The 13,936-nt window shown below is 37.7% G+C and overlaps 1 protein-coding gene across 2 annotated transcripts in view; it reads left to right on the top strand.

Annotated features, from left to right (window-relative positions):
- The window catches only part of LOC117344187 (ceramide synthase 2-like), a 30,426-nt gene extending 17,315 nt beyond the window's left edge, over positions 1-13,111 (top strand). The window contains exons 7-10 of one of the 2 annotated variants that reach the window (XM_033906842.1): positions 224-445; positions 1,384-1,490; positions 3,491-3,650; positions 8,024-13,111. In XM_033906842.1, the coding sequence (XP_033762733.1) occupies positions 224-445; positions 1,384-1,490; positions 3,491-3,650; positions 8,024-8,170 (636 nt within the window). In that variant the 3' untranslated portion in view covers positions 8,171-13,111. The remainder of the gene's footprint in view (positions 1-223; positions 446-1,383; positions 1,491-3,490; positions 3,651-8,023) is intronic. The other variant, XM_033906843.1, reaches the window with a different exon arrangement.
- The last annotated feature ends 825 nt before the right edge of the window (positions 13,112-13,936 follow it).

Below are 13,936 nucleotides of genomic sequence, written 5' to 3'. Positions count from 1 at the left end.
TAAAAAAAAATCATGTCTTTGACTCCCATCCATTATGAAAAGCTATATGTAAGGATACATAAAACATGATATATTTTAAACTCATCATTGCATGAAGAAAAAATCTGTAGATAAAAAAATTCCATTATGAAAGGTTATATGTAAGGGTAAATAATTTAAGTGAATTTCAGTATCGCTGATAGCCAGGTTTACAGTACTGATTATAATGGTGTTGACTTTCCAGCATGTGCCCAATGATGTATACTGGTACTATACGATCGAGCTCGGATTCTACTGGAACCTTGTGTTTACCCTGGTTACAGACCACAAAAGAAAAGACTTCAGAGAACTTGTCGTCCATCACTTTGTTACAATGATGCTCATCTACTTTTCATTTGCTGCGAACCAAGTCCGCATCGGAACCCTCGTCTTGCTTGTCCACGATGCTGTCGACTTCTGGTTGGCGGTATGTTTGCAGAATTTTCAGGTCACCTGAGACAATGTCTCAAGTGACCTATTCTAATCGCCTTTTGTCCGTCGTCGTCCGTCCGTAAACAATTTACATTTTCAACTTCTTCTCCCCTTTGGAAGAGGTACCCTATACTGTTGTTTATATAAGGAAATCACATTTTTGACTATCATTTGTGTCATTTCTATTGTAATTAGCAGTTTTGGAAGACAGTTTGCTCCTATGCAGTTATTGGCCCCCAGGGGCTGGTAGGCAGGGTCAAAAAGGGTCGAATTTACAGAAATATTTCACAACTCAAGTGACCCTTAACTTAAGGCTCATGGGCCTTTTGTATTTTCTTAAAGGAGGCACCTCTCAAAATTGTTTGTCCCAATGCAAAGGCATTCAAGGGCTTTTCTTGGCTAGGGGGTATAATTGTGTAGTCAACTGGCATTAGTTAATGTTTTAGAGTGTGGTCCGGCTACTTACTCTAACAAATACTTTTGGAAACAGCCCACAGCCCTGGAGAGATATTCTGCACCAGTTAAAAAATTACTGGCTGTTCTGTTTTAAGGACTCTTAATGACTTTGAAAACTATTGTCAGCTTCAAAATGTTATTCCTGCAGTCAGTTTTGTTTTCCTTTTCATATGAGATTTAAGGAGCTTGTCTAAATTTTTCATTTTAATTGGGCTGCATCTAGGGCTTTAAAATTACACATTTTTTATAAATATATCATAATTTTTCACGAATTAGTGGCTGATGAAATGTCCTTCACAAATGAGACATCAAACTCCTTCATTGGACTTTACACTAGAGAATCTGTATCGATTGTCATGTAATGGATTAATTGCCAGGACTAATTAACAGTAATGATTATGTCCTATATCATCATATAAAGTGGGCTACAAGTTTATGATCTGTAATTTATTGTCAATTTTATCTAATGTCTTTCAGGGGGCTAAGATGGCCAACTACGTGAAGAAACCAACGCTTACTGATATACTGTTTGGAGTTTTTTTTGTCGTGTGGATTATCACCAGGATGTATATCTACCCGTTCAGGTGAGTTCTGCCAGTGGTTTCAAATAAAATTCTTGAGTTCAGTTATATTTTTAACTCACCTGGCCCTTCGGGGCCAATGAGCTTATGCCATGGTGCGGCGTTGGTAATTCATCAGCCGTCCATCAACATTTGCTTCAAATTGCTACTTTTCAAAAAGTCGTGAATGAATTTGAATCAAATTTGGTCAGAAAGATCCTTTGGAGAAGGGAAAAAGATTTTGCATAAATGGTGGCTTGGGCCCGAGGGGCGGGGTCCATTAGGGGAAATAAAGGTAATTCCTTTCAACCTCTACTTTTCAAAATTTCGTAAGAAACATCATTGGGGGTAGGGGAACAGATTTTGTATATACTGGGTTATATATCTTTGAAGGGGTTGAAATAACCACCCCATAACCATATATAGCATTGTTTAACATCAACAAATAAAGCTATTAACGAATTGAACATCAACATTATTTTGGTGTTCATTCAAATCTAACCAGGTTTGTGATACAGGCCCTCTTGACCTCTTGTACTATGTAATTTAGTTATCTTGAGGAGATACCACTTTTACTTTTGTGTCTTTTGAATTATTCATGCTGTATTTATCTTTACTTATCCCTATAATACAGGGTTTAGTATTGGAGCTTGGGAGGGGGGTGTCACTTATTTCAGAAACCATTTTTAGCAATGAAGAAAAGGTCTTCATTTTGGAGTTATGGCCCTTTCTTCATTTAGCACATTTATCATACTGGGTACCCATTAGTTAAGGGGTTATATAGACATATCTGTGTATCTAGTGTTTTCAGCTCACCAGCTGGTCTAAAGGACCCGTGAGCTTATCCCATGATGCAGCATCCACCATCCATTAACTTTACACTACTAGTCATGAACCACTGAGCGGATTTCAACCAAATTTGGTGTAGAGCATCCTTGGGTGAAGAAGAAACAGTTTTGCATAAGCTGTGGGCCTCAAAGGCTCCGGAGGGAAGATATTCACCATGTTGGTTAAAATCCTTCTTCTTTTATATGAATGAAAGGATCCAGTCCATATTTGGCCTGAAGCATCTTTGGTGAAAGGGAACCAATTATTTACAAACATTGGGTCACGACCTGGAAGTGGGGCCCAAAAGGGGAAATATAGCAATTACTTTAAAATCCTTACTCTGTAGAGATGAAAGGGTTTTGTCCATATTTGATCTAAGCATCCTTTAGTGAAGGGAACCAATTTGGTACAAACGGTGGGTCGTGGCCCCTGAGGTATGGAGCCAATTATGTAAGATTTAGCAAATCTTTCTTCAGTAGAAAAGAAGTGTTTTCCCATTTTCACTGTCATATCCAGCTGAGCGATATACTGGTCCTCAGGGCCTCAAGTTTCTGAAAAAATACCATATATTGGAAACTGGAAAAAAAATAAGCTAAACATTTCCAAGCACTATATTTCAACCCATTCGTCAAGCTTTATGTTTTGACAACAAGAAATAAAAAAAAAATTCAGTGTGATTAAAAAAATATGACATTTCTTTGATAATATCTTGTTACTGTAACAACTCATTGCCTTTGTTTTGTATTGTTTTAGTTCTACATGTGTATTGTTTTATATTAGTTCTATTGTTTTGTATTGTTTTTGATCTACATGTGTATTGTTTTGTATTGTTTTAGTTCTATTGTTTTGTGTTGTTTTAGTTCTACATTGTATACAGTATATTTTTGTATTGTTTTAGTTCTATTGTTTTGTATTGTTTTATTGGTCTACATTGTATACAGTATATTTTTGTATTGTTTTAGGTCTACATTGTATACAGTATATTTTTGTATTGTTTTATTGGTCTACATTGTATACAGTATATTTTTGTATTGTTTTATTGGTCTACATTGTATACAGTATATTTTTGTATTGTTTTAGTTCTACATTGTATACAGTGTATTTTTGTATTGTTTTAGTTCTACATTGTATACATATGTATATTTTTGTATTGCTTTATTGGTCTACATTGTATACAGTATATTTTTGTATTATAGGGTTGTATGGTCGGCCACCTTTATATCCCTGGAACACATTGAAATCTGGCCAGCCTACTGGATCCTCAACATACTTCTGTGGGTTCTACAGGTGCTACATATCATCTGGACCTACATGATCTGTCGTATTATGGCCACCAAGTTTACTGGTGATAAGAAGGTAGGTCATATGTCACCTGTCAATACACACAGGTTCTTAGTTCTAATAGGGGGGGCCGCATTGGCCGAGTGGTTAAGGTGTCCTTAGTTCTAATAGGGGGTGCGGTGGCTGAGTGGTTAAAGTGTCCTTATTTCTAATGGTGGGGGGTGGGGGGGGGTGCGCGTTGGCCGAGTGGTTAAGGTGTCCTTAGTTCTAATAGGGGGGCCGCGGTGGCTGAGTGGTTAAGGTGTCCGTAGTTCTAATAGGGGGCCCCGTTGGCCGAGTGGTTAAGGTGTCCGTAGTTCTATTAGAGGGGCTCGGTGGCCGAGTGGTTAAGGTGTCCTTAGTTCTAATAGGGGGCCCCGGTGGCCGAGTGGTTAAGGTGTCCTTAGTTCTAATAGGGGGCCCCGTAGGCCGAGTGGTTAAGGTGTCCTTAGTTCTAATAGGGGACCCCGAAGGCCGAGTGGTTAAGGTGTCCTTAGTTCTAATAGGGGGCCCCGTAGGCCGAGTGGTTAGGGTGTCCTTAGTTCTAATAGGGGGCCCCGTAGGCCGAGTGGTTAAGGTGTCCGTAGTTCTAATAGAGGGGCCGCGGTGGCTGAGTGGTTAAGGTGTCCGTAGTTCTAATAGGGGGCCCCAGTGGCCGAGTGGTTAAGGTGTCCGTAGTTCTAATAGGGGGCCGCGGTGGCTGAGTGGTTAAGGTGTCCTTAGTTCTATTAGAGGGGCTCGGTGGCCGAGTGGTTAAGGTGTCCTTAGTTCTAATAGAGGGGCCCCGTAGGCCGAGTGGTTAAGGTGTCCTTAGTTCTAATAGGGGGCCCCATAGGCCGAGTGGTTAGGGTGTCCTTAGTTCTAATAGGGGGCCCCGTAGGCCGAGTGGTTAAGGTGTCCTTAGTTCTATTAGGGGGGCCCCGGTGGCTGAGTGGTTAAGGTGTCCTTAGTTCTAATAGGGGGCCGCGGTGGCCGAGTGGTTAAGGTGTCCTTAGTTCTAATAGGGGGGGCCGCATTGGCCGAGTGGTTAAGGTGTCCTTAGTTCTAATAGGGGGGCCGCGGTGGCCGAGTGGTTAATGTGTCCTTAGTTCTAATAGGGGGCCCGTAGGCCGAGTGGTTAAAGTGTCCTTAGTTCTAATAGAGGGCCGCGTTGGCCAAGTGGTTAAGGTGTCCTTAGTTCTAATAGGGGGTGCGGTGGCTGAGTGGTTAAAGTGTCCTTAGTTCTAATGGTGGGGGGGGGGGGGGGGGGGGGGGGGGTGGCGTTGGCCGAGTGGTTAAGATGTCCTTAGTTCTAATAGGGGGCCGCGGTGGCCGATTGGTTAAAGTGTCCTTAGTTCTAATAGGGGGCCCCGTTGGCCGAGTGGTTAAGGTGTCCGTAGTTCTAATAGGGGGCCCCGGTGGCCGAGTGGTTAAGGTGTCCGTAGTTCTAATAGGGGGCCCCGTAGGCCGAGTGGTTAAGGTGTCCTTAGTTCTATTAGAGGGGCTCTGTGGCCGAGTGGTTAAGGTGTCCTTAGTTCTAATAGGGGGCCCCGTAGGCTGAGTGGTTAACTCTTTACGTACTCATTCAAATTTCGCGGTCGCTACCGGAAGTGAATGCTGGGTAGGTCCTTTGTGTATTGGAGCATATGGCTATCACATCAGACGTCGATAAAACGATCTTTTACTGATCTTTTACTGTTGTATAATGCTTAATATTAAATGAAGTTTATCATATGGAACAAGTACTGAGTACGGAAACTCTTTTACCCAATTTTTCCTTTAAAATACGGCGAAATCACCAGGCAGAATCGCGGGAAATGACATGTTGATCGGCACATGTGTCACACGTGTGCAAGAAATCACGCAGCCAAAACATCGTTTTTTCGGTGTGTAAAAATATTTTACGTATTTCTTACTTATTTTGATGATAAACGTTACTCAATTATATATATATTATCATTTTTAATTGTTTTATTGTGTTTAACACCTCAACAATGTCGCAGAAAACGAAAGTAAATTTGAGGCCGCCATTTTGTAGCTATGTAAACAGCTCGGCATGAACCGGGGCCCGGTTGGCCGAGTGGTTAAGGTGTCCGTAGTTCTAATAGGGGGGCCACGGTGGCCAAGTGGTTAAGGTGTCCTTAGTTCTAATAGGGGGGCCACGGTGGCCAAGTGGTTAAGGTGTCCTAAGTTCTAATAGGGGGGCCGCGTTGGCCGAGTGGTTAAGGTGTCCTTAGTTCTAATAGGGGCCGCGTTGGCCGAGTGGTTAAGGTGTCCTTAGTTCTAATAGGGGGCCGCGGTGGCCGAGTGGTTAAGGTGTCCTAAGTTCTAATAGGGGGCCCCGTAGGCCGAGTGGTTAAGGTGTCCTTAGTTCTAATAGGGGGGCCACGGTGGCCAAGTGGTTAAGATGTCCTTAGTTCTAATAGGGGGCCCCGTAGGCCGAGTTGTTAAGATGTCCTTAGTTCTAATAGGGGGCCCCGTAGGCCGAGTGGTTAAGGTGTCCTTAGTTCTAATAGGGGGGCCACGGTGGCCAAGTGGTTAAGGTGTCCTAAGTTCTAATAGGGGGGCCGCGTTGGCCGAGTGGTTAAGGTGTCCTTAGTTCTAATAGGGGGGCCACGGTGGCCAAGTGGTTAAGGTGTCCTAAGTTCTAATAGGGGGGCCGCGTTGGCCGAGTGGTTAAGGTGTCCTTAGTTCTAATAGGGGCCGCGTTGGCCGAGTGGTTAAGGTGTCCTTAGTTCTAATAGATGGCCGCGTTGGCCAAGTGGTTAAGGTGTCCTTAGTTCTAATAGGGGGGCGCCGGTGGCCGAGTGGTTAAGGTGTCCTTAGTTCTAATAGGGGGCCCCGTAGGCCGAGTCGTTAAGGTGTCCTTAGTTCTCATAGGGAACCCCGGTGGCCGCTGGTTAAAGTGTCCTTAGTTCTAATAGGGAGCCCCGTAGGCCGAGTTGTTAAGGTGTCCTTAGTTCTAATAGGGGGCCGCGGTGGCCGAGTGGTTGAGGTGTCCTTAATTCTAATCAATCAGTGTAATGTCCTGTCATGTGACTTAGAGTTGTAGCTAGTTGGCCATGAGGTTTTAGGATCATTCATTAATGATAAAAAAGGCCAACCTTTGGGAAATGACATTTTAACTATGGGATTCGACCGGGTTTTGGCTGTAAAACAGCAAAATTTTAAATCATAACATATGTCCTTATTACCTGCAACCCTATGATGTCACAACCAATTGGTACTAGGAAAAGTTATCAAGTGAAGAAGCCAGGCAATTGTTAAATGATAAATGTTGGGAGCTTAAGGCCAGCTCAATGATTTACAGTATACATTGTTTAAAGGTCATAATATATAGATATTAAAAAAATATGTACTTAACTATACAAGTCATTACAAGGAAGAGTTCATGACCTCTATCTACCAGCCATGTTACACCTTGTAGTACTTCAGAGGAGTGACCTCTTTATGGAATCTAGCTTACCGTTTGCTACCAGGGCCCAGTTGTTCAAAAAGTGATTAGCTTACTTAATCACTTGGTAATAGTGAAAATCTCATTTCTCCTTTACTTCAAAATCTGTGTATGTATATTCCTTAAAATAGGCAGGCAGGAAGAGACTGGTGAGTGCTATAATTTCATAAACTTTTGTCAAATTAGTTTTAACAGAAACTTAATTTAATTAGGATTTTAGAATTGTTGTTAAACTATGATTAGCCTAATCACCTTTTGAACAACTGGGCCCTGATAGGTGAAAACCTGAAGTTGTAAAATTCAATGAGGAGATTTAAACTCTTAAATTTGTCTTAAATTTGACACTCTCATGCTGGGATTGTACTTTTAATGTAAACACTGAATGTGACATATATATATTACTAGGCTTTGCCTTGTAAGTATTCCTGTGTACATATAACACTTGAACTGTACATCCCCTACTGGTGTATGGGGCGGGGCCATGGTGGCCGAATGGTATAAGGTGTCCTGACACTTTATCACTAGCCCTCCACCTCTGGGTCGTGGGTTCGAAAACCAAGTGGGGCAGTTGCCAGGTACTGACAGTAGGCCAGTGGTTTTTCTCTGGGTACTCCGGCTTTCCTCCAAATCCAAAACCAGGCACATCCTTAAATGACCCTGTGTGTTAATAGGACGTTTAACAAAATAAACCAAACCAAATCCTCTTCTGGTGAAATCATTGGGACTATAGGTTTCCTCTCCATCCGTCTTATTGTACGTATGTACATAAAGTTTCATCAAACTTCACACAATGATAAAGGACTATATCTCAGACAAGTTCCAGTTTCAGGGTTTTTGGGTCAAGGTCACTTACTATTTTTATCAGGGGTCGGTAGGGGACATGCTGTTACTGTAAGTTACATGTATACCCAATATGCTTGTTAATGTGTGATATTTTAACTGTAACATAATATTATGTATTATGTTTCCTCCTCAGCTCAAAGACCTTAGTAGTGACACAGAGGTGTCGACAGGTGGAGAGGAAGATGATATCATCAAGGGAAAAAAAGGTGTTGCTAATGGATCACCAGCAATGAGCCGAAATCCAAAAGCTGCAGATAGCAGGAAGAAGCGTAGGGCATAGCACAATGTGGTTTGGATACGAGCAAGCAAATATTTCGTCAGAAATCCACGTTTAATTTGCAGGCAGCTGCAATAATGACAGGGCAATGGGCGGGGCAGTTATGGGTGGGGCAACCACCAAATAAGGTCACCGTACTATATAATGAAATTCGAATTCCATCCTTGAATGCTCTAGCCTTTCATCGGGGACAAATAGATCTCGTGAAATTGGGTTTATTAGAATGGTTATTTACGATGCACACACGCTTTGATGATATACATGTAGGTATTTGTTACCTGTTCTGATATGCTGTTTTTCTGTTTAAAAATTCATTGAAGAAGGCAAAGTTAACTAATGATATGTTTTTTGAAAATCTGTTGTGCTAGCTTAATGGTTGTTAAATGTATGTGTGGGCATAATAAGTTTGGTCAATGGGTAGATCATAAAGTGGATTAATGTTTGTGTTATTGCCATATCGTCTTAAGAAATCCATTTTATATGGAATGTGTTATAATATTAATTGATACTGATGTCGAGGTAGCCATTCTGATTACCAAATATCTCATATTTTGGAGGATATAGTGAAAACTCTCCAATATTTCAATATTTGAAACTTGAATTTTAGGCCATGAAAAGATATATATTATATATATTCATAGGTTTCTTTTAAAACCATTAAAAAAAAAAAAAAAAAATTAACAAATTTTCATTGGTGCATTCCTGAATTATTTCATGGTAATTTCATGAGATTTTCATGGTAATTTCATGAGATTTTCATTGGGAAGCCACCCAGTAGTGGTCAGAAAGGAAAATTCTGACCCAGACGGTGTATGGTACCTGGTAATTGTGACATCATAAAGTATTTACAATGTCACAACAGAGTAATAATTACACATTGCGTCTTATTATATTGAAGACATTGCTGTTTGACATGTTATGTGATAAAAGTAGAAAATAATTCCAAATATCTATTTGAAACTAGAATGTTATTAATAGTATGTTAATGAAATATATATATCAAAGATTCGAAAAATTAGAATGTTGCCGAAAACAGGCCAAAGTTTAAAGTAAAAACGGTGGTCCTGCTTGGTCGAGTTGCTAATATGCCAGGGTGTCTTCATAGTAACTGTTAAGTTATCTAGCTGATAACACATGTGGTGTTCAAATGGCTGCTGAATACAAGATAAGGAGGTTCAATTCTACAGTTCAAATTAGTTCACTTTCTTTATTTTCATATTACAAAATCACCTTGTTTTTTAAGTGTGACAGGAGTTGTATAAATTTAACATGAAATACCTATAATAAAAAGATTATTTTGATACCTATAAGGAGTAGAAATCTGAAATATATATTTTATTGTCGCTTTTACAGTGTAACCATTTTTTCCAAGTGCCTAAGTTAGTGCAGTGCTTTGTTTTAACAGTATAAAGCTATCTCAGGCTGTGATGATAACTAATAACACAGGTTTATCGAATAACACATTTTTATCAAATAACACAGGTTTGTCGAATAACACCGGTTTATCACGTCAATATAACAACTTTTAATTAAAGCTTAGAAAATTAGCAAGAAAAAAAACTATTGTATGATGGGATAATGCCAAACAAAGAATTCCTTTTAATATTTAAATAATTTATAATATAATATAATAATTGTAATTATAGTATTTCAATTTCAACAAATTTTATGTCCATAAGAAAATGGATTTTTTTCTGCTGATAATATCAATTACTTTGCATCAGATGAAGATACTGAATTATGTGTCTTTCCAAATGCCATGAAATATTTCTATCCATCCAAGTTGAGGCCTTGCCATGTCATATAGATCCAACATTTTATTGATAAGGACATCATACACATCTAATTGATAAATTGATAAGGGTGTCATATAGATCTAATGTTAAATTGATAAGGACGTCATATAGATCTAATGTTTAATTGATAAGGACATCATATACACTAGACTGTAGATCTAATGTTTAATTGATAAAGACATCATTAAGATCTAATGTTAATTGATAAAGACGTCATAGATCTATCTAATGTTTAATTGATAAGGATGTCATAGATATAATGTTAAGTTGATAAGGACGTCATATAGATCTAATGTTTAATTGATAAAGACATCATTAAGATCTAATGTTAATTGATAAAGACGTCATAGATCTATCTAATGTTTAATTGATAAGGACGTCATAGATATAATGTTAAGTTGATAAGGACGTCATATAGATCTAATGTTTAATTGATAAAGACATCATTAAGATCTAATGTTAATTGATAAAGACGTCATAGATCTATCTAATGTTTAATTGATAAGGACGTCATAGATATAATGTTAAGTTGATAAGGACGTCATATAGATCTAATGTTTGATTAATAAAGACATGATTAAGATCTAATGTTAATTGATAAAGACGTCATAGATCTATCTAATGTTTAATTGATAAGGACGTCATAGATATAATGTTAAATTGATAAGTACGTCATACAGATCTAATGTTTGATTAATAAAGACATCATATAGATCTAATGTTTGATTGATAAGGACGTCATATATATCTAATGTTAATTGATAAAGATTTCATACATATCTAATGTTAAATTGATAAAGATGTCATATAAATCTAACATTTAATTGATAAGGACATCATATAGATCTAATGTTTAATTCCACAACATTGAAAAGGTAACAGAAACAATTTTGACAATAATCTAGTTTCAGATAACAGAACAATGCTGATGACAGAACATGCATTTGCAGTGTTAAATGATTAACAGTTTAAATCATTAAAGGTGTATGTCACTATCCATCCATTAATAATATCTTAAGTGTTTTACATATCTGTATTAAAATCAAATGAGTTGTTTAGCTAGATTTGTGATAAACATTTTTGGAGAACTGTATTAGTTTTTTGTACTTTTATTTGAAAAGTAAATTTACATTGTTTGTTTGTGTATATAATGAAAATTTTATTCTTGCAATGCAAAACCGATTCTGTTCTGAGCACACAGATGGGTTACCTCCCTTCTTACACATTTAGCTCAGTGTGCATGTTGTCAAAAGCATTATGAAAACTTATACATAGTTCTAATAATTAGTTTTTCTTTGTTGTATGATTTTTCATGAGAGTATATCAAAGCTATATATAGGTTATTTGTGGGTACAGCATTTATAGTTTACTTGTGGGTACAGCATTTTTATTTTTATTTTTCTAATAGATTAATTTTTGTTTTATTCATTTGAATTTTCTGTTGCACGCATCACATGGTTCGTACAGATGACGAAAAGTGCTGGCATTTGGGGTCAGTGCAGGGAAAGTGCAAGAATTGCTCACAACACTTGGAAAGTACTAGAATTCATACTTGCGGTAAGCAAGCTTTTTCAGATTGCTTTAAAATGAGTAATTTATGAAAAGAAAATTATAAAAAGATTTTAATCATCAGCATTATTTACTTTTAAATTTTTGAAAATATCCAGATTGTGGTGTTTGGTTATTTATTATAAGGGCAGTCTTTTAAACACTTGACTTACATCATGCAATTTTTTATTTTCATCATGTTAAAGACAAAAATTACCTCAATTTTATACAAGTATAGACAAAAAATGGAGCGGCAAAATTGAGAATAATGCTGGAAAAGTGCTTGAAGAGTGCTAAAATTTTGGCGTGAAAAATCTGTACGAACCATGATCTGTTTTCAGTGTTCCAGAAACGATAAAACTAACATTCCATTTACTTTTTTCTTCCACAAAGTGTATGAAACGAACATATTAAGAATGAATAAAAAATATATTTAGAGTTTATTGTGTCAAATATTTGATAACATGTCATTTTATGTAATCAATTCCTCGGCAGTGTGATGGAGTATGTACTGTACAATAATAAAAGTTAGTTTTGTTCATTAATTTAGATATGGCCACTGCTTCTTCAGTTGTTACTAGTTAAATGAAGCTGTTGATGAAGAATTCTGCTGTATATTGAGAATGCTGTGTGTATTGGATATTAGCTCACGTGTATTATATATCTCAGGATCTAACACATTATTTAGTTACTGTTATTGGAGTTTACATATCAATTTATTTCACTCATAAGTACTGTATTTTTCTTACAATAAACCCATGCCTTATAATAAAGACACCAGTATTTATTGCATTCAGTAAAAAATTAAATCACCAATACTTGAAGAAATGTTTTCTCTGCCCTGGCGTAATAATCCAGCCTCATGACTTTGGGGTCAGAGGTCATGCAGTGGCCCTCCGGGTTTATTGTTGGACGAATACGGCTTTGAATCAAGTACTTACTGTGTAGACAGTCATACATACATGTGGCAGAATTTTTTATTTTTTTTTTTTATTTTGAAAATTATACTATCATCTATATACCATGTCAGTGCTATGGATAAAATTTTGCTATTTATAGATATCTTTATTGGACAAAGACAGCGAAGACAACATTCACCTTAGGAATCAAATATGTTGACTATGTTTTATCACATGAAAAGGTTGTATGTTCATCCAGTCTATTTATAGTAACAATGGAGTGTGGCTAATTTATCAATTGTATAAACTACTGCAAGCTTGTATGTATCTGGCACAGTACTAACAATAATATTATTGAATATGTTACACAATTGTCATTTTTCACAAATTTTTTATACCTACAGTACATACTGGTAATAATAATCACATATATAATCCCTAGTTGTCTCACTCAGTCACTGTCAATATGCCGTGAATATGTCGCTTGTTAGTATGTATATATAGATAATGATATATATATGTATGATAAAACTATTAAGTATGATCTCTACTGACAAAGTAATACACGAAGAAAGCGAAAACCTTGACACATAAATGTATGTTTTAGTAAGTGCTGTCGTCACACCTTCAGACTGTCCATTCAAAGGAAGTATTGTGATGTCATTGGTTATGATGTCATTTCCATAGTGATGTCATCAGTTTTTAGGTCACCTGAGACAAAGTCTCAAGTGACCTATTATAATCCCCTTTTGTCCGTCGTCGTGCGTCGTCCGTCGTGCGTCCGTAAACAATTTACATTTTCGACTTCTTCTCCAAAACCCCTAAACCAAATTCAATGAAATTTAGCAGGAAGCTTCTATGGCTAAAGGTCAACCAAAATTGTAAATTATATGGTCCCCATCCCCCAGGGGCCTCAGGGGCGGGGCTAAAAAGGGTCAAATTGATTAAAACTTCAAAAATCTTCTTCTCTACTCTCAGATATGGTGGAATCAAACACTCTTCATAGATGGAAGGGTCTTAAGGTGCTTTACCAAAATTGTAAATTTCATGACCCAGGGGTCTCACGTTTGCCCCTGGGGAGGGGGTAAACTTTACTATAGTTTATATAGGGAAATAACATTTTTGACTTTTATTTGTTTTATTTCTATTGGAATTCATTCTAATTTGGTTAACATTATCAGCATGGGATGGCAGTTTGATGGCATGCACATGTTGGCCCTGACTGACCCCCAGGGGCTGATGGGCGGGGCTAAAAAGGACCAAATTGACTGAAATTTCAAAATCTTCTTCTCTACTCTCGGATAATATGGAATCAAATACACTCCATAGATGGCAGGGTCTGAAGGTGCTTTACCAAAATTGTGAATTTCATGACCCCGGGGTCTCACGTTAGCCCCTGGGGAGGGGGTAAACTTTACTATAGTTTATATAGGGAAATAACATTTTTGACTTTTATTTGTTTTATTTCTATTGGAATTCATTCTAAATTGGTAAACATTGTCAGCATGGGATGACAGTTTGATGGC

This window comes from Pecten maximus, chromosome 15 (genome assembly GCF_902652985.1).
Source record: "Pecten maximus chromosome 15, xPecMax1.1, whole genome shotgun sequence".
Taxonomy (NCBI): Eukaryota; Metazoa; Mollusca; class Bivalvia; order Pectinida; family Pectinidae; genus Pecten; species Pecten maximus.
Note: the sequence above shows the minus strand (reverse complement) of the source record. Positions and strands in the feature narration are given on the sequence as shown.